This window comes from Choloepus didactylus, chromosome 2 (genome assembly GCF_015220235.1).
Source record: "Choloepus didactylus isolate mChoDid1 chromosome 2, mChoDid1.pri, whole genome shotgun sequence".
NCBI classification, from domain to species: Eukaryota; Metazoa; Chordata; class Mammalia; order Pilosa; family Megalonychidae; genus Choloepus; species Choloepus didactylus.
Genome location: NC_051308.1, coordinates 80,931,117 through 80,952,844, shown reverse-complemented (window position 1 = coordinate 80,952,844; position 21,728 = coordinate 80,931,117). Strand labels below are relative to the sequence as shown.

General features: G+C 41.4%; 1 protein-coding gene and 1 long non-coding RNA gene across 2 annotated transcripts in view; one reads left to right on the top strand and one right to left on the bottom strand.

Annotated features, from left to right (window-relative positions):
- LOC119516428 overlaps nt 1-21,728 on the bottom strand; it is a 50,478-nt gene that overhangs the window by 1,643 nt on the left and 27,107 nt on the right. Inside the window, exons 2-5 of the long non-coding RNA XR_005213299.1 lie at nt 7,477-7,551; nt 2,961-3,019; nt 1,927-2,199; nt 1,489-1,576 (exon numbers count right to left, since the gene is read on the bottom strand). This is a non-coding gene — a long non-coding RNA (uncharacterized LOC119516428). The remainder of the gene's footprint in view (nt 1-1,488; nt 1,577-1,926; nt 2,200-2,960; nt 3,020-7,476; nt 7,552-21,728) is intronic.
- On the top strand, nt 8,555-8,869 carry LOC119516418 (cytochrome c-like). The gene has a single exon (XM_037812773.1). The coding sequence runs from the start codon at nt 8,555-8,557 to the stop codon at nt 8,867-8,869; it is 315 nt and encodes a 104-aa protein (XP_037668701.1).

The following is a 21,728-nucleotide window of genomic DNA, read 5'->3' as shown; positions in this document are numbered from 1 at the left end:
TTCAATCATTTAAAAATGTAAAAACCATTCTTAGCTCATGGGCTGCGCAATAACTGGCAGTGGGCCAGATTTGGCCTGCAGGCATTAGTTTGCAACCCCTGGCCTAGGAGTCTCTCTGGACTGCTCCTTGAGTAGGGGAAGGGGTTCCAGCCCAGTGGAGCAGAAGTAGGCAATGCCAGGCAGCTGGCTGGCTTCTCTCAGGAGCCAGTTTTCAGGGGTTGTGTGAAAACAGGATGGGCAGCTTGTCCAGAGTACACTGAAAGCCTCTGTCAAGAAGCAGGAATGACATCTGAGACACCCTCTTAGATTTGGGAACTGTCACTCAAGATAGAGATGATTCCTTTTCCTCCCCCCAAGGACAGCCCTTTGGGGAGGGAAGTAATCACTGAGATACAAGTAGGAAAAAAAAGAATCATCCCCCGAGTCAGTCAAGCTTTCTGCTGAGGTTATGGTGGCTTCTTGGAATTCTTACAGATTAGGACGAGAAGCAGATGTCCACAGACGCCTGTGAGCTGAGGTCCTGGGGACTTTCCCCTGTTCTTACAGCCTCGACCTTCTGAGCCTGAACGGGATGTCATAGAGGGGAGAAGGAGCTGGGAGAAAAAGAATGAAGAACATTGAACCACATTTGTAAGAAAAAAAATAATAATAAAGAGGTTTTGTGGAGGGGGTATGAAAATATGAGGAAGTAGAGAGATGGTAGAGCAAGTAGAGGGGTGATAAAGTCAAGGGATCCTGTAGCCAGTGAAAGAATTAAGGACCACTGTTTACTGCTAAAGAGCATTCACTAGCCTAGGAATTGGGCCACCGATGATTTTTGTCTTAATCTTATATATAGTTCACATCATTTCCTTGTGTTTCTCCATATTTAAAATTGAGAAAATGGTAGTTTTCTCCTCCTAGTTGCAAAAAGAGAGTAAATCTCTTTGGAAGGTTAATACAGCTCTCACATATTTTTTGTTTAATTTTTCAATCTAACTTTTTCAATTTGCCACCTACTCCCATTCCTCCATATGTTCCTTTTTATCTTCCCACAAAAATGGAATTACAACTTCCTCCTTTGTGAATCTATTTATAGTCCTTCACTGAGTCTGCCTTCCCCACCAAAGTGGAAACAGCTCCAGGCTGACAGGGCATCTAATTCATCTCTCCAGGGCTAAAGTGGGCAGTTAAATGTTTGCTTAAGGCGTGAAGGAATTCCTGGGCATTCTACCGATTGCCTCATTAAACTTCTTCCAATGCTTTAGGAAACCAGTAGGGAGTAAGTGGTGAGGATTGCATCTGAATGCATATCCATTTTAGGGCATTAATTTTTGTTTTGTTTTGTTTTGTTTTAATTGTAAGACAAAATACATCTGAACGCTAAATTCAGCCTGCAGACCTCCACTCCATGGCTTCTGAAGGGTGGTGTAAGTATTGTTACTCCCACTTACTATGTGAGAAACATAAGATAAAGCAACTTGCCCAGAGTTGAATCAGAACACGTACCATGGTGTCCAGTCTCAGCCCACAGCTTCTCTCAACTACGTAGCTGTCTCAAGAAAACTTCACCGTTAGAAAATAAGCAGTCAGTGGGCTGTAAGGACAAACAATTCACAAAACTTTCCTGAGGTGGACTCAACCAATGTTGGCCCCCAACACTCTTATGTGGAGGAGGGACTTATAAGAACAAGATATATGCATAACAAAGCCTCGAGGGAACAAGCTAGAAGGTAACATGCTGGGAAAGAAACCTCAATCAAGACTACATGGAAATTGTGGGCATTTCTCAGATTTGAGAGGGCTCAGGGTGGACTCCTAGAACCATGAGACATCAGTCATCAGTCCTAGGTTTCACTTCCCATGACTCATCCTTTTTCCAGAGGCTGCCCCGGCTCCCTGGATACATCTGCTACTCTAGTGGGGACCTGTAGGTCATGTCCTTACCCATCTTTTCAGGACTAACAGACTGGTCCACATCACTCTCATTAAGACCATCAGCTCCTTCCCCATCACCAGCCTCATCATCATCCACATTTCTTATGCCTCATAGTTCACAAAGTGTGTCACATTCGCTGTCTCATTCCACGCTTGCCACAGCCCTCAGAGGACAGACAGTTCTGCTGTTGACATCACAGGTACTGAAATCCCTGGCTTTTCTTTGAGCCTTGAAGTTGGCATTCTTAAAGTATGAGTGTAGAAGCAGGGTCTGGAAAGGTACTGAAAGAGAGAGACTCTTTAAAATCAGTTTATTTTTGAGGGTCGTCTTGCTGAGATCATCTTTTTGGCCCTTCTGTTCCTCTTTTGCTACTGAGACAATGGTGCTCACCAAAATAAAAACAGAGTGTTGGTAATGGAGATTATAATCAGAAGAGTAATTTCCAAATTCTCCTTTTGCAAAACAAGACAAAGACCACCCTTGCCCCGAGTTACATCATATACAGAATTAAAATAAAGTAATAATAAAAATAATAGTAAATAACAATAAGACTATATACAAGTGTTTAGCTCATTGAAACTTCAACCTCTCAACTACCTTTCAAGGTATTGAAATAATCATTATAATCTCCATTTTACAGATGAAAAAGGATCTCAGTTAAATAACTCACTAACTCATGGGTGTCAGGAACAAGGCAAGGACCCAAGTCCCCTAGCTTCTGTACTAGTGTTCCCCTACCCTGAGCCGCCACTGCTGTAGGTCTCTGGTGACACCTGGGAGTAGCGACAGAGCAGTAGACTTTTTTTTTCCTGACTGGTGCACCCAATAGGAAGTTTTCTTGCCCATTTACAGAACTCAAATCAAAGACACTGTAAAACAGCAATAATCTAACATTTGATAGTCTAATGATTATCGAAGAACTTGGCATTAATACTTCACTAAATGTGGATTTGATTTAACAGTGTGTGCTTTGAAAGGTTCATAGAATCTTTGTAGAATACAGAGACTCATGGATCATCATTAATAATGGGCTTTAGTTTACCTGATTTCTGTAGCAATTTTTCTGGTGGCTCCTTTGGCACAAAAGACATGTATATTCTTCTGTGGAGAAAGAAATCATCTGTTATTAGGTCAAGGTCTGACTTAAGTCTCCTGAGGAGTTGTTTAAAAATATAGATGCCTAGTCATGTCCCCAGAACAAGTATATCTGAACTGCAAGAAATAGAACCCAGGGGTTTGGGTTTTTTAAAAGCTCCCCAAGTGTTGCTCATATAAAGCAAAGATTAAAAACCACAGATAGCAGTTTTACTGTATTATTTTTAATAATATTGAATTATATTATTTAATATTATTTAATTATTAAATATTTAATAGCATTACTTTGATTGCTGTCATTAATTTTCAATGTCTATGCACTAGGTTAATTTTATAAGAACATATAGCAACAAAGGTATTATCTTCAGCCCTTTTTTAATTGTGTTTTCCCATTGGCTTTGGTGATTTGGAAGTAGCTGCAGATCCAGAAGAGGAAAGGAGTCAAGGCTATTCTAGGACAGTCTTTCTTCCCATGATAAAGAAATGGCACTTTGTTAAATACATTTCTTGGAAGATCTCAGCATAGGTTTTCATTCTCCCTTATCTGACTGTGGACTGAATTGCAATCTGAGAGATTTAAGTTATATCACCAATTAATAAGCTACAGGCCACCTTCTCTTCACTCAAAGTTTGACCAGTTTGTTATAAACGTACATGTCCCTGGGTAGGTTTACACTGGATCTGTAATATTCTCAGCTAATCCTGATACAGAAGAACACATGGCCTTATTTCTCAGAAGTCTGTACCAGGAGAGGCTCTAACTCAGAGGTGGGGATAGAGGGTCAGGATCGATTTGGTTTTGGCATGTTCTTCTCTGTGTGGGCTCTGTACCCTTTGCCATCATGGACAGTCAACTCCCTAGAAGGAGAGAGTGGGCCTTCTGACCCATGCTAGGGGGCCTTCTGAATATAACCAGGGCCTCTCAGAGGAGCCAGATCAGTCGCGGGGAAAAGGGAAGCTTCCTGAGGAGAATGGAGCTTATTCTTCAGAAAATAAAATGCTAAACTTCTCACTCGTGTGGCTGGATCAGGGATCACCACAGTTAGAATTATGCTCTAGCATGTGAGTCTATATGTATTCTAGCCTTGGACCACTTCTCTTTCCATGCATGCAGATGACTATGTGCACTGCTGCAAGCTCTGATCATTGGGAAGATTTTCTCTTGCCCCTGTCTTTTTCAAGGCCACACCTGAGTGAGATTACAGTGCTGCTGTCATCACCTTGCACACAAATAACATACCAATCCATCCAAAAAGCAAGCTTGGGAATTTTTCTCCTCCTTCAGCTGGTTGTTAAGAATCATCCATGCAGCCTTAGGAGTTAGTGGAGGGAGAGGGGCTGATGCAACAGTGGTAGATGTCATATGGGTCTCAGCCTTCTGTTAAGCAGCCTGCTTATGCCCACCATTCCTGCTTGTGCTCAATCCCAGATGCACTACTTCTGTTTTGGAATTAATTATTGCTGGACCCACCTGACCTTAGGATTTGGCAAATATAATAGGACCTGGCTCATGGTGATCAATTCTGGACTTAAGGTTACTTGGAGTCAAGTGGTTAGTATTCTTTTTCTCTCAGAGTCTAATACCATACCTGGAACTGTTTTTCAAAAGCCATGTAATTCATCTGCTGCAAATTGCATGGCCTTGATTCAGAATCTCAGGGACCTTCATTGTGATTCTCCTTTTGGGGCTTTCTACAAATTCCAGGTGGCATCTTTCCACACCACTGATGCCCCCAGCACCATAGGGTCTGCTGGATCATATGGTCAAAGTGGCAGAGATGCTTTCATTGCAGCCTGGACCCTCGGCAGAGAGTTTGCCTGCTCTGAGCCTTTCTCAACTCTGGCAGCCTTTCATGTCATCCATTCCTAGGAGTGGTATATGCTGTCTCTAGAACTCAAAGAGGCACACTAGGTATTGTGCTTCCTTTTATTTAGTAGAAGGTGCATGATGCAATAATTTGTATCCTATTTTGAAGGGGATTTCCCAACACACTCCTACTCATTAGAATTTCAAAAATTGTACAGAAGTGATAGACTTCTGAATCTACATAGGATTTATTTCCCAGTTTCTGGAGCACATGTCTTACAAGGCTCATCTCTTGCTCATCTGGCAATATCATCAATGTAATAGATCAATGTGATATTCTGTGGAATGTCGCTTTCTTTGAACTTCATTAAGACAGAAAGCAGGAGAAATAACAGCCCCTGGGCAAAACTGTAAATGTATATTGTTGTCCATCCCATGTAAATGTAAACTGCTTTGATTTTCTTTTTTAATTGGGATAGAAAAGAATGACATTCACCAAGTCCATGACTGTATCTGAGGCCATATTAACCTGTTCTAGAAAAGATGCTTCATCTGGAACAGCAACTGTAATCAGGCTACTACTTGTTTGAGCTTGTGATAATCTATAGGCATCCTCCAGGGTCCATCTTGTCTCTACAGTGGCAAGACTGGTGAATTAAATGGAGATATGATAGGAATCACCATTCCTGAATCCTTTGAATACTTAGAGATAACACTAATCTCTGCCATCCCCCTTGAGTTGTAATATTGTTTTTCATTTACTATCTTGGGAGATGGAAGGTGCCCACCTGGCCTTCCTCACTATAATCACTCTTATCCCTAAGCTAAGAACCCAATGTGGGAGTTGTACCAAGTATGCCAATCCCAATGGAATCAAGGAAATGGCAACTAGGTGTGTCTGTGGACCTGGTAGACTCAAGTAAGCAGGACCTTGGCTAGCAATCCAGTTATTATCTGGCTCCTGCCTTCCAGGAGGGCCATGATTACACTTTAGGTTTCTGGGTAGCAACATCAATTCAGGCCCTGTTCCTACAGTTCTCAAAATGTCTAGATATCTTCCTTTCCTCAGTGTCAATTTACCCAAATAAATGGCCATAGATCCTTTTTGGGGTAGGACAAGAGAAATAATTACTGTGTTCATTTGTCATGAAGCTGGAGGGTCCTTCCTTCTAGAGACCTAGCCAAACCATCAGTGTATTTCAGTTCTGAAAACTTTTTCATATCTGGGAACTATGCAAGGAATTGTGGCTTTTTATTGGGATGACACCCTCCCTCCCATACATACTTAATCTCCTAGTTATCCATCCTTTAATTCTTCTGCTGGTACAAGCTGAGTAGCACCCTTATCAGCTTCCCACCTATTTTTCTCCTAGGGGATCCTTGTGCTATTAACCATTTCCATTACTCTCTGTGGGTCATTCTCCCTTGGCTGTCACTCTGACTTTGTCAGTATTTACAATAATCACAACCTCCTGCCTTTGGCAATTAAGTGCTGCCTCCTGACCTCTATTGCTTCAGGGTCCTAGCATCCCTACCACTCTCAGCAAGCCAAGGTCTGTAACAGCCTCTCCTAACTTCAGCCCTGACACACATGGAACAGCTACTATTTAACTTTCACTAGCACATTTCTTATGGACTGTGGGCATTCCTATGGAACATAACCATTTGGTGGTCTTCTGACCACAAGTAGTATATCACTGCAGTATGCCCATTTCCACAAGCATTTAAATCCATTCCTCTACTATCTACTACTAAAATCGTGGGATTCAACTTCTCTCAGTGTTTGTCATCACTTTTTCTTTGCTTCTAGGAGCCATCCTAGTAGCAAGTTCATCTTATCTCCTGGGTCCCTGGCCAAGGTGTTAAATTTTGTATCTTAGGAGACTACCCAAATTTTATAAACCCTTCCCTATCCATTTACTTGTTTCAGCCCTCTTGATCAAACATCCTCAGAATCCAATTATATGGTCCTGTGGCTTTGCCCATATACCCTGTCCAGTTCTTTGAGTTCCTTTGAGTTATGGTCTCTTTCCATCCTCAACGGGCTTAGCACCTCCTCAGCTGTATTATCATGTGACTCAAATCTAAATACAGGCTGTAAGGCCAGGAGAGGAGGTCCAGGTAAGTCCTGAGAAGGATATGTGCTGCCTTATATTGTCTTCCAGTGGAAAATGGGGTGCTGCCTGTTATTTGTGTTGGGCCATGTCTACAGGCTCAGAAGTTTCAGGGGAATCTGCGGAGACAAAATCCCTGGGTATATTGACCCAAATGACCCTATGCAATGTGCCAGGGTCTGAGGTTTTTCTAACTACCCGTTCTGGGCTTAGTCCTTGGTTTTTCCATTCTTCCACTACAGAATACAACTTTCTTTGCCTGCAACCAAAAAGGCTCTCTGGCTTTCCTACCTGGCTTTCAATTCCCTGTTAATGTTCTTGACTTTTTTTCATGTCATGCTGAGCCTCAATGGTGATTAGTAGTAGTAGTTACCCATACCACCATCCTTTCCTCCACACATCTCAAACACAGGGATGTATATCACACATGCTGGTGTATTCCCTCCCCTGATACATCCTCCTAATTCACACCAGTTAACATTTGAATTGAATTGAATCACCACCTTGTGTCAGGGGCTATCTGTAATCCACCTACTACTTACTAGTGACAGGCTCCTCTTTGTCAACTCCATCTTCCCACCTAATTTTTTGGTATCCATATCCATAGGTTGGGCTCTCTGGAAAAAGATGTTGAGACAGAATTTAGGGTGCATATATTTTTTAGGAATTAACATCTGTGAAAAGATGGGCAGTAGAAACAGGATGGGGCAAAGGAAGAAGTCAAACTGCAAGGCAGACCTGAGAAAGCCAACCTGGTGGGGAGCTCTGCAGCGACTCTTGCCCTCTGTAGTCATCCTGTAGTGGGCTGTAATGCTGGGCCCTCAGAGCCCTCCTCACTCAGCCACCAGGTAGGGGCTGCCCGGGAAGTTCGTGGCTTAGGTAAGGCTCTAAAGGAATTGATAGAGGCTGTCCCTGCAGCTGGGTGGCAAGTCCCTCCTTCAGGGGTCTAAGAGATGCACCTCCTTATCTACCACACCTCCACACTATAAAATGAGGACAGTAAAGCCCCACCAATCTACTTCATGGGGTTGTAAGAAAGATCAGATAGGATAAAGCAGATGAAAGTATTACACAATGCCAATAGTATTATTACAGAAATATTATTACTTTTGAGGTTGTTTAGAAACATATTTTATATATTTAATATATAAAATTAAATTTTATTTATAAGAGGACATTACTTTAAATGAAATGAAAAAGCAAGTTTTAACAATAGCCTTGGGTTAATAGGTGACGATTTTTCTGCAATGTCTGCCTGGTCTGCCTGGAGGGAATCCACCTGGGAAATTTTGCTTTGTGTTTGGGGGTGTTTTTTGTTGCTTTTGGGGACTGGGATGGAGGCAGAGCTGATATTTAGCATCTGGCCAGGGAGAAGCAGAGATAAAAACACTGTCCTATCTTCACCCCTCGCAGAAGTTGAGCACCCACTCTAGTTTTAAATAAATGGGCCACTCCTGGATTCTGGAAAAGGATTCTTTTGAAGACACCTTGAATTATCTGCATGGACATCTATTAAAGAAATGATTTTGCTTACATACTGAAAAAGAGTGTGAGAAAGCAGGACGTTTGGCTTCTGAGCGGGGACCAACATGTCGTGCACGACAAAAGAGTGAATTCAAAATGGGTGATGTTGAGAAGGGCAAGATTTTTGTTCAGAAGTGTGCCCAGTGCCACATTGTGGAAAAAGGGAGCAAGCACAAGACTGGGCCAGATCTGTGTGGTCTGTTTGGGCAGAAGACAGGTCCAGCCATTGGATTATCTTATACAGATGCCAGCAAGAATGAAGGTATCACTTGGGACAATGAAACACCCATGGAGTACTTGGAGAAGCCCAAGAAGTACATCCCTGGAACAAAAATGATCTTTGCTGGCATTAAGAAGAAGACAGAAAGGGAAGACTTGCTAGCTTATCTCAAAAAAGCTACTAATGAGTAATGGTTGGCCACTGTGTTATTTATTACAAAACAAGTGTCTTGTGACTTTTTTACATGTGCCATATTTAAATTGATCTCATACACCAGAATTCAGATCATGAATGGCATCATTTTTGTTGGACAGTCCTGAGTTAAATAAGATTAGCTATAGTTAAATGAATATGATCAAGCTTTTCAAATGATAGTAATTCTGGTTTGGCAAATGCTATCACTATTTCCTCCTTCTAAAGGTTTAATTGGACTTGGAGCTAGGTTGAATCAGTAATGTTCAGCTTTTCACAAAGATGGTAAATGTCAACTCACAACCTACAGGAGATTGGTTTTATATTTAGATTTATATAACTGATTTTATGAATATATTTAAATAATAAAGAAATTCCTTCACAGAGCAAGACTACTTAATTTCAGTTGGCATTCATCATCCTGTTTAAAGGTAGGTGCTGAAAATAGCTAGCTATGTCCACTTATCTTTCTGGTCTTAACTGTGTAACTCTAATTAAAATTCCCTGTATCTGAAATGTTGCCATTTAATTAACAAAAAGAATTTTGATGTGGTTTATACATAATACCAAATAAAGAATGCTGAGCACTTCTCAAAAAAAAAAAAGAAGAGTGTGAGGAGGGCTCATATCACCAAGCCAACTTTGTATATATGGTAGGGGGTAGGGGAATGGCTGAAATCCACTTAAAAATAACCATATCTGATGTGGCCCTCTCTCTCTAGCTAAGCCAACTTGAAAGGTGAAATCACTGCCCTACCCCCTACGTGGGATCAGACACCCAGGGGAGTGAATCTCCCTGGCAACGTGGAATATGACTCCCGGGGAGGAATGTAGACCTGGCATCGTGGGACGGAGAACATCTTCTTGACCAAAAGGGGGATGTGAAAGGAAATGAAATAAGCTTCAGTGGCAGAGAGATTCCAAAAGGAGCCAAGAGGTCACTCTGGTGGGCACTCTTATGCACACTTTAGACAACCCTTTTTAGGTTCTAAAGAATTGGGGTAGCTGGTGGTGGATACCTGAAACTATCAAACTACAACCCAGAACCCATGAATCTCGAAGACAGTTGTATAAAAATGTAGCTTATGAGGGGTGACAATGGGATTGGGAAAGCCATAAGGACCACACTCCACTTTGTCTAGTTTATGGATGGATGAGTAGAAAAATAGGGGAAGGAAACAAACAGACAAAGGTACCCAGTGTTCTTTTTTACTTCAATTGCTCTTTTTCACTCTAATTATTATTCTTGTTATTTTTGTGTGTGTGCTAATGAAGGTGTCAGGGATTGATTTAGGTGATGAATGTACAACTATGTAATGGTACTGTGAACAATCGAAAGTACGATTTGTTTTGTATGACTGCGTGGTATGTGAATATATCTCAATAAAATGAAGATTAAAAAAAAAATAACCATATCTGAGCTTTCTTCAGAAAGATAAATTAAGTTCTTTGAGTATATTTATCAACTGCATTTTATAATTCTATTGAACAACCTGACATCCAAAATACCAGAAGTCTAAGAGCCCTTTCCCTACAGCCACTAGGTAGGTTGGAGACCTTATCAACATTCTCTATGTGCACAGACAGGCATTGAGTCAGATGATAATCCTCAACTGAACATGGCAAGGTTGGAACCCTAGTCCTAGTCTCCTGACTTGCACGCTCAAGCCCAGGGCTGTAATTTACCCAGCCTCTGACAATACCCAGATCTGCTCTTGAAGTTCTCAGCTTAAGGAGGATTTCCTCTGCAGGCAGGAAAAGTGGCACAGGGAGGTTTTGGAATCCTAGACTCCGTTGAGTGATGGCTGGTCCAGGGCCCATCTCTGGCCTCTGGACATATTTTGGCCTGGCCTGCCTCTGTTCTTCCTCCAAATTAGGTTGAACTGCCAGTCTTGCTTGAAGAAGGCATCCTCTGGGCTCAGTGGATGTTTTCTGTAAGGTAGGGGATTACAGCACCCTGGCCTAGGACTCTTGGTGTGTATGTAAGACAGAGCCAAACCATCCCAAACGTTTCAGCTCTCAAGATGTGCAATCAGATGATCAGATGCAGCAGAAAATAAAGGAAAGGGCACTGTGGTTGGACATACGCCCGGGTGGATTCAGATGGATCAGAGCCTTACGCCTGGGTCTCGACTTTCTGTGCTGGCTTTAATGCAGTGCTTTCAGCAAATCTGGGCACTGCAGCCCAGCCATTTCTAAGAATGGAGCTTGCTGTATCAGGAAACAACATTTGCCAGAGATATGGCAGAAGAAAATTTCGTTCCTTCAATCCTTCCTTCTTTCCTTCCTTCCTTCCTTCCTTCCTTCCTTCCTTCCTTTTCCTTAACAATAAGTGATGAAGTTTCAAAAGTCTGGTGACTTGAAGCCAGCATCCTCATCTGGCTGCTTACATCACTTGATGTGTGATCAGTTAGCTGAATTGTCCAGAAATGCTAAACAGCAGTCACAGAAGTCAGCTCTGCTCTATGACCCAAACTATTCCCCTTTCTGCTCAGAGTCAGCCACCTCATTGTCTCGCAAAAGCAGACCATCATGTCTCCCCACTCATGTGGCCTCACATAGACTCAGTAGCAGCGTTTTAACAGGAGCCAGCACATGATAGCACTTGATAAGAGAGCCTTGCTTGATTGCCTCTCATTGCCAATATTAACTACTACATTCCCTGGATGCTTGGAACTGCTGGAATCAAAAGTATCTCAACATATAGTATCATAGCCACAGGTTGTGGCTGCAGCTTTAACAGTTGTGCCCTGTGGGTGTTTTGTCAGTTATGCGTGAACCTCAAACAGTTGAGAATTGCGGCTCTGTTCCAGAAACGCCCCCAGTAACTTGGTTGCTTCTCTTAACCTCATGAGTCTGCAGAAGAAGGCTGGCACGTGTTCAAGGACAGGCTGTCTCATGAGATTTCCTGTACTTCCTGCTGCTGCTGCCTCTGCTGCTGCCCAGGCTGGGCGTCCCCCAGTAAAGACTTTCTCATGACAGGTCAGCACTTCTGCTGCCAGTTATGGCAGAGGCCAGATGTGAAGATGAGCATGAAAAGGCAAAATTATGAAAAACAAATTTACCTTCCTTTTTTTTTTTTTTTTTGGAGAGGAGGGGGAGGGGGAAAGTAGAATCCCTTAAAAATTTACTGGTTTGGGACAGATCTACATAAAGTGTACAAAGAAGACCCACAGTGGGTTTGAAGTGGCCAATGCCATTGTGCAATCAGCCACATGGGTGTGCAGTTCTCTCAATCAGACGTTTAAATGGTAGAGTATTGCACTGTCAAGAACTAATGACCAAATTCTTTCCTAGGCTTTCCTTAAGTCATTAAACCTTGACCTCCTTACACAGTCCTTCCTTCATGAAGTTGTTGGACAGATGAGTAAGTATGAATATCTTATATAAAAAAAGAAATCACCTAGTCCAGGGCAGCAGGTGACAGGATCACAGTCACTACAAACCATCTTGGAGGAGTGAGATGCTTGTCATGTTCAATGTGTATTCCAATGCCCCAGAGAAGTGCCTGGCACATAACTAGCACTCAGTAAATATTTATGGAGTAAATAAGTGAAGGCAATTTTGTCTGAGACTAATTTTGGATAGGAGAAAGGTGATTACTATAAAGCAAAATGGATATAAATTACTTCAGTGTCTCCAGAATAACCTCAGGCCTTTCTTTCTTTTTTTTTATGCAATTTTATTGAGATACATTCACATCCCATATAATCCATCCAGAGAACACAATCGATGGCTCAGAGTATCATCATGTAGTTGTGCATTCATTGCCACAATTTTAGAACATTTTCATTACTCCAAAATAAAAAAAAAATAATAATAAAAATGAACAAGCAAAAATCCCATAACCCCCATGCCCCCTATTAATTAAATATTTTTTGTCTTTATTTTATTACTCATCTGGCCATACACCAGATAAAGGGAGTGTCAGTCACAAGATCTTCACAATCACACGGTCCCACGATAAAAGCTATATAGTTATAAAATCATCATCAAGAATCAAGTCTACTGGATTCAGGTATTTCCTTCTAGCTATTCTAATACACTAGAAACTAAAAAGGAATATTTATATAAGAATAACCTCTAGAATGACCTCTCAACTCTATTTGAAATCTCTTAGCCACTTAAACTTCATTTTTGTTTCATTTATTTCCCCCTTTTTGGTGAAGGAGGCTTTCTTAATCCCATGATGCTAGGGCCAGGTTCATCCCTGGGAGTCATGTCCCACGTAGCCAGGAGGGTAATGAGTTTATCTGCAGAGTTGGCTAAGAGAGAGATCAGGACTTTCTGTTTGTCTGCCATTCTAAAAAGAACCTGCCAGTGAGTCTCCCCTGCCCCAGGCCCCACTCAAGTGCCTACTTCTACTTTTTATTTAAAGGTGATGGTTTGGACAAGGACGAAGGGGGTGGTCACCCTTGGCCTGAGTTATCTTCTCCTCGTGCCTAAAGTGCTGGTTGAAACTAGGGCTGACCAGGGCACTATGGTCAGCTTGGGGTCACTTTACCAAACCTGGAATGACCCCTGAGTCAAGATCCTATGGAGACCACAACAGTTCTGAGATATCCACAGCAGCCCTAGACTGGTTTTGAGGGAAATTCCAAAGATTTCCAGGTCTATCTAAGAGTACATGGAAATAGCCTATATTACCTAGGAATTCTGAGATTGGTCTGTGGCCTCTTGGATATCTGGGGTGTAGGGTACATTCCCCACTTTTATCTGGGCCCATTTTAGGCTTCTTGAGGTTGCTCCAGATATAAACTCCTGATGGCACCCCTCCCTCTCATCCTTCCTTCCTTTCTAGAGAAGAAGCTACTGAATTACCAACACCCTCCAGCTCCATAAATATTTATTGAACACCTATTCTCTGCAAAGCCTACTTTAGGAAGTGTAAGGAACAGGAAGCTTTATGTCCCTCATAATGGAGACTAATGGTGAGAAAGTATAGACTAAAATAATTAGTGGAAAGCAAAATAGGTGAATTTCCACTGGAGGCAAAAGTAAAGTGGTGTGGAGATTTGGGGAGCAGAGAATTGCCTGTATTGGGAGGAAATAGGAAACATGTTCTTAACCCTGTGTATAATTTTAAGTAATAGAGTTAGAAAAAAGGCATTTCTGGTATGGGGTTGGGAAATTTAATTATCTTTAGAAAATAGCAAGGAATACAGTTTGTCTAAATGTATGAACACTAGCAGGAGAATAATGATAGATTAGAAAGATAATCTGGAATCACATTGGGAAGAACTCTAAATGTTAGGCAGAGGAGTTTGAAGTTGAAGGAGTTTGAGGTTAAATCAGTAGATACAGGAAGCCGCAGAAAGTTTTCAAGTATGGAGGGAGTTGAGGCTATAGGTGTAGAAAACCATTAAGCAGCTGTTGCAATAGATTTGGAGAGAATTAATGAAGGCATGGACTAAGATAGTGTCTGTGGGCATGGAAAGAAGTATCCAGATCCAAGAGGAAGAACTGATAGAACTGGATGATAGGATGTGGGGTCAAGGGAAAGGGGCTGCAAGGATGATTGAAGAACTAAGACTGGCACCTAGAAGAGTGGTGGGAAAGACAGATGCCGTCCAAGGGAAGAGCAAGAAGAGGATCTGCTCCTCCAGCCCACCCCTGTAAGCAGCCATGCTGAGGCCAGCTCCTTGTGAGGTTCAGACTCGTGGGAGAGCGAGATCCTTCCCTATATAAGGAGCTGGAATTTTGGATTCCCCTCTTGACTACAGTGCTTCAAGAAATTTGAGCCAGTTGACCACTGTGATCACACCTCTGGCTCCTTAACTTCCCTGGACTTTAAGAAAGGCCATTGAAAAATAATACGTTTTCTAATTCATTTGCCAAATGTTTCCAATAGTGTAGGCTCTTCACTCCAAGTAGTGAAAACAATCTCCATATACCAGTACCACAGAGACTGAACCACTCTTGATATATATAAACTTGAACCATGAAATGTATTATTCACACGGGGTGGGGGGTAAAGATGCTTCAAGGATTATTCAACTTGAGGGTCTCATAAATCCAGTAAATGAATAATGAGTTCCCAGACATGCTGATATCTATCACAATGCTGGGATTACTCTAGTCTACTTCAAAAATTAAAAAAATAAAACTTATTTAGGTTTTTCCCCTAAGAGAAATTTATAAAGAGAAAAATTCGTAAAGCCCTTACATGCCAATATTTTAAAATTAAGAACATAAAAATGCATTCAGCCTTAAGGAGACATTCCAGAAAGGCAATTATTATCTGAACTGCAGCACTAATTCGTAATGTGTTGAGAGAAAAGAACCCAGTTAAGTCCAGGGCCAACTAGTTCATTGTTCATAGAGAGTACAAAGGAAATTTTTAGTCCCAGTTTTTTTGAATAATGGAACATTCTGAATAGTGGTGTTCCCTCCTGAGAAGAAACTATATTGAAATGTAGCCAAGTGTCCCTCATCTTTCTATTTCCTTGATTTAGGGGTTCCCATTGCTCATAAATAACTATGTGCCGAGATTTTCACACACTCCACTAACGTGTGCCTTACCAATTTTTCCATTGGTTCAGAGGTTTGCAAATGTTTCCATGACCTGGGACACTCAACAGAATCACCTGGGCGCTTTCTCAAAAGACATATGCCTGCACCCCTCCACAAAGCTGCTGACATGGAATTCTTAGAGGGAGACTGAGGCATGCACATTTTGAAATATCTGTTCTGGATAATTCTGATACTAGCTCCAGGTTAGGAGATGTAGTACTAATTTTCATCAGAGCTGAATCTCCAAAAAAAAAAACAGTGGTGCTGATAGATGCTGCAGAGCTAGAAGCCAAGAATAAACTCACTCAGCTTGTCTTGTTATTTATGTATGACCTTTCTGTGCATCTGTTTCTCCACCTGCAAAATTTAGAAAATGTTAACAAAGTAATCAACAAGGGTTCAAAGAATGCTCACAACATGCTCAGGATGAAATTGTTGTCTGGCTCACTATTGCACAAATGCATTCTCTCTTCTCTTGAAAACCTTGCTCTTCTCTAAAAAGAAAGAGCCCATGATCCTCAGTCTGGCATAATTTAGCCCTAGTCTACCTTTTCAGCTGCATCCCAGTTACAAGCCCCTTCGACGTGGTCACACACACACACACACACACACACACACACACATATACACACACTCAGTATAACAAGAAGTCTTTACTAAGATCTATATGACCTATTCTCCCCTCCCATTACCTCCTGATCTCATCTCCTGCTGATTTCCTCCCCTGCGTGACTCCAGCCTCCCTGGTTGCTTTGTTATTTCTAAGGCACACTCCCACCTCAGGACACTTGCACTTGCTGACCGCCATGCCCCTTTTCACAGTCACATGGCGTGTTCCCTTTCTTCAGTTCTTTTCTCAAAGTCTCTCTCTCAGTGGGGCCTGCCCTGCCCATTGAATCTAAAATGTCAACCCCTGCCTCAGCATTTCACACACATGTTGCCTACTCATCTTTTCTCCCTATCCTGCATCACTATCAACCTACAAAGCCCATCTCAGAGTGTGAAAAAAAGAAAAAATACTGTATTAGTCAGGGTTCTCTAAGGAAACAGAACAAACAGGAGGCATCTGTAAATTTTATGAGATTCTATAAGAATTGTCTCACACGACTGTGGAGATGCGCAAGTCCAAATTTCATAGGGCAGGCTGCAAGCTGGGGAGCTCTTAGGAAGGTTGTCAATGAAATCCCCAAGAGAAGCTGGCTGGCTGTGGTAGAAATGGGAATCTCTCTTCTGACTGCTGAAATCACTCCTCCTTTTAAAGCCTTCAACTGGTTGGATGAGACTTCTTTCATTGTTGAAGGCAATTTCCTCAGTTGACTATAGGTGTAATCAGCCATAGATGCAATCAACTTACTGATGATTTAAGTCCATGAAATGTCCTCACAGTAACAGGCTAGTGCTTGCTTGACCAAACAACTCAGCACCAAAACCTGGCCAAGTTGACACAAGAACTTAACCATCACAGATATCTAAGAAAATGCATTAAAAGCAAAAACAAAACAACACCAGAATCTCCAAACAAATCAAGATTTAGCATTTTCATCTATAACGAACAATAAGAAAGGATGAAATTCTGGTCAAAGGAAGAGTAAGTCTAAGAAAAGCCAGGAAGAAGGTTACAGGCAGGATATGCAACTATATATACAGGAGTCTTTCTACGAATATTTGAAGAGTGATGAGACATCCCTAGAAAAAAGTGCAAAACCATATTCTATGAAGGACATTAGGAGTAGCAAAGACATCATGGTGGGATGGAGTAAAAAGAGGGCAAACCATAGAGTTCAGTAGCAATACCAGAGTTTGAGTCCAAACTCTTATATAGAAATTTCCAAATAAGAATGCAAATACAATCTTATGGATTTTGCAGAGACTGCCTGGACAGTGGCTGATGCCCGCAACATGGCCATGGAGGAGTACACTTTTGCAGAACCAGTGGACCTACCAGACATGGCAAGTCTTGGATATTCCTGAACTCAAGGATGAACATTTAGGGGAAGTTCAAAGACAAGGAAAACGAGTAGTAGCAACGTGGCTAAACTGAGAATGATGCTATTGTAACACAAAATAGAAAATACGGACGCAATGAGAAACTGCATTTAGCTATCTGGAAATCTGTTGCAAGTCTCATTTATTTTCCAAAAACAGAACTTCTACTCAGTTCTTTTCTTGCACACAAAATTGAGGAAGCAATAAATGAACTGCTGTTTAAGATTTAATTTTGATCAAGTAAGGAGTCATCAGAATTGTAGAGATGAGAAAACTTTAAGAAAAGATAACTATGATCGCTGAAACTTCCAACAGCCAAATATGTAAATGCAGAAGTGTGCACTTTCAACTTCTGGAGGCTAAATTAAAGTTCTGCCATGGTTCCATGGCCAGACGCTGATTCAGTGGAATTGACTGAGCACGTGCTATGCTCCTGGTACTATTCTACAGCTAAGAGTATAGTACTGAATAAAGCAGAATTCCTCCTAGTGTGGAGCTTGCCGTTTAGTTGAGAGAGAGGGAGCAAAAAGCAAATACAAAAATCAAATATATAATATGTCAGGTAATGATAGGTATTATTTAAAAAAATGAAGTGAAACAAGCTCCTTGGAGAAACGGTCAAGTCTAGGAATGGGGCAAGAAATTTACAGGAAAAACTTGGAGCATCTTGTAGTACCAAAAAGTAAGGAAATGCTCAAAGAAACACACACACACACATTGACGGGGGATGTCTAAGGGACACAGGAGCAAACTGAAAGAGCTGGATGGCCAACTTGAGCAACAATTTAAGGACAAAATAAAGTAATATTAAATTACAACCCAGAGTGTAAAATAAATACCCATGAGGCCATACTGATATAAATAAATGAATAAATAAGTAAATAAAGGGGGGGAGACAAATCTTCCATACAGAAGAATTCCTAACAATATCTATAGATATTTCACCCAGAAGGATGTGGAGCATAACTCCCTCTCCTTAAGTGTGGACTCCACAGAGTGACTTCCTTCCAAAGAATACAGTATGGAAAGGTGGGGGGAAAGGATAACATGAATAACTTAACAGTGGCGAAACCTGGCAAACACTTACCTCATCCAGGTGACCAAGGTTGACATCAGCAGTGACACGTCATGCTGATACTACGTACCCTCGTATGGTGCCATGAGAGTGATGCTTTACCTCTGTAATCTTCCTCCCCTAAACCCATAATCCCAGTCTAGTCATGAGAAAAACATCAGACAAACCCCAGCTGAGGGATATGCTACAAAATACTCCTCAAAACCGCCAAGGTCATCATAGAGAAGGAAAGTGTGAGAAACTGGCACAGTCAAGAGGACCCTAAGGAGACAAGACAATTACGTGTAACGTGACATCCTGGATGGGACCCTGGGACAGAAGAAGAGCATTCGGTGAAAACTAAAGGCAGTCTGAATAAAGATTTCCTGTTTTGAGGGGGTAGAATTAAGAGATGGTAGGAGAAGGCAGCTCAAGTGAAACAGAAGGTGTCAAAAATTCAATTTTGCTTTTGGACTTTAGTTAATACTAGCATATCAATATTGATTCATTAATTGTAACAAATGTATCATACTAATGTAAGATGTTAATAATAGGGAAACTGGGTGTGGAGTATATGAGAGCTCATTGTATAAACTTTACAACTTTTCTGTAAATATAAAACTTATCTTATTATTAAGAAATAAGATTCATTTTAAAAATAAATAAATAAAGCAAGGCAAGGGAAGACTGGGCAGGGAAGACCTGGCTGAGGAAGAAACTTTTGAGGAGAGACCTAGATGAAATGAGGGCCAAGCCGTGAGTCTGTCTGAGGGAAGAGAGACAGGCAGACAGACCCGCAGGTGCTCAGGCCCCAGAGCAGGAGGGCACTCAGAATATCAAAGGAGCAGCGAGTAAGCTCTGAGAGCATGAACGCGGCCTGGTAGGGGAGATGGGGTCAGAGAGTCAGCAGGATCTGAGCCTGCAAGCTTTTTAGGCCGCCTGAGAGCTTGAATTCTCCTGTGGAAGGCCTGAGGTGGGAACAGCTAGGGTGCACCCTAGAGCTGGCTTGTTCCTCCACACAGCAGATGCGTGGCCTTGGGAAAGCCACTTCCCCGCTCTCTGACAGGAATCCTTCATCTATAAAATGTGTGTCTACTATAACCTGCCTCAGAGGGTTGTCGTGAGGATTAAATGAGTTAATATATGTTGTGCCAGTTTGGATCTATTATGTCCCCCCAAAATCCATGATCTCTTAATCCAATCTTATGGGATATTTAGATTAGGTTGTTTCCATGGAGATGTGATTCACCCAACTGTAGGTGATACTCCTGACTTGATAATTTCCATGGAGGTGTGGCCCCACCCATTCAGCATGAGTCTTGATGATTTTACTGGAGTCCTTTAAAAAGAGCCATCACAGGCCCAGACCGCTGCTGACGCTTAGAGATGCTAGCCCAGAGTTTGCTTTGGAGAAGCTAAGAGAGACAAGCCCAGAGGTATTTTGGAGAAAGCCAATTTGAAACTGTAACCCTAGAGCAGACGCCAGCCATGTGCCTTCCCAGCTGACAGGGACTTTTCGGATACCATAGGCCACTCTTCAGTGCTGGTATACTCTTGTTGATGCCTTAGTTTGGCACTTTTATGGTAGTAGAACTGTAAATTTGTAACCAAACAAATCCCCTTTATAAAAGCCAATCCATTTCTGGTATTTTGCATAATGGCAGCATTAGCAAACTGGAACAATGTAAAGCACTGAATGTCCCTTGACACATAGTAAGCTCTGTATAAATAAGTATTTCACTCTTATTACACAGAAAGCCACTGGAGGTTTATGAGCACGAGTGTTAAGTAACGAGTGTTACTTTTCTAGAGAATCACTCTGGGTTCTCTATGGAGAAGGCTGAGCAGTCAGGAGGCCAGAGGGAGGGTGGCTTGGAACAAGGTGGTCATGGGGTAGTAATAGGTGGTCAACTTCAGGATAAATTTTGAAAGCAGCATTGACAGGATTTGCTAATGATTTGGAGGCAGGGTGTAAGGGAAGGGAAGGAGTGACAAGGTCTTCAAGAATTTGGGCATGAGCGATTGAGTGAACACTGAGGGAGTAGCGTTTTGTTGTCGTTTGTTTGTTTGTTTGCTTCTTTTGAGAGCATAGAATTAATAGATGTTAAGAGAGGTCAGCTCAAGTGAAATGGAAGCTCCCCAACATTCAGTTCTGGTGGAATAATTAGACATGATTCCAATTTGGGAAGAAAAGAGCACGGCATCTGAGGAAACTTATATGACCACAGGGTTTGTTATTTAATGAACTCTGACTTATTTCTTTAAGTAAAAAATAGATAAAATGTCATAGAACTATACTCACATATTGTATCCTGGTTTTGATATCATTAAATATGATGTAACCATGAGGGAAAACTAAGTAAAGGATACTTGGGACCACTCTCTACTATCTTTACAACTTCCTGTGAAACTGCAGTTATTTGAAGATAAAAAATTAAAGAAAAATAACTCATTCAGGAGAAGGAAACAACAGCAGATATTATTAGAGCTTTTAGTTGACTATAAGGTAGTGTGAATCAATACTTTCATGTGATCAACAAACTAATGCCGATGTGGGTAGTTTTAATGGAAGTATAACATGCCAAAGAGGTGCTGTAGAAGTGTCACTTTATTTTTTGCACAGGTCAACCCACATGTGGGTGTTGCACATTCAGAGTGGCAAGCATAGTGAATCACAGCCGGACAAGACATCCAGCATTGGACAGGTCTAGAAGCCCTATCACGTAAGAAGTGGTTGAAGGAGGTGAATGAAGACGGTTAGCCAAAAACATTGCCAACTCCCGAGAGACATAATAGCTTTCTTCACATACTTAACAGACTGTCATTTGGGAAACAAATTTAGATGAGTCTTTGACATCCATTTAGCTTCACTAAACTTACATTTTCCTTTCACAAAATGCCAGAAGTATTTTTAAAGAACTTTTAGGAAAAAAAAAACATTTAGCTGCATTAAAACATCTGATGTTTAAAACAACTGAAGCAGAATAAACCTGGAACATCAAACTATTCTCCAAACTGAATCTTAATTGTTACATCATTTGGTTTGAAATTGAGTTGCTAGCTTTAAAGAAGCTCCATTTTATTACCACTACCTTCAACCATCTCTCACTGCAACTGTCTCAAGACCTATTAAGATATAAGATCTGTGACTTGTACTTAGGGGTAAGATGTCTGTCAGCCTTCCAGATGGGACCAAGAAGAAATTTTGATTAAATATTTGCCTTGACTAGCAAGAAGGGGAGCCTTCATCTTTGCTATTTTCCCATTTGATCTATGGATGGAAAGGAAGATGGATTTAATGCTGC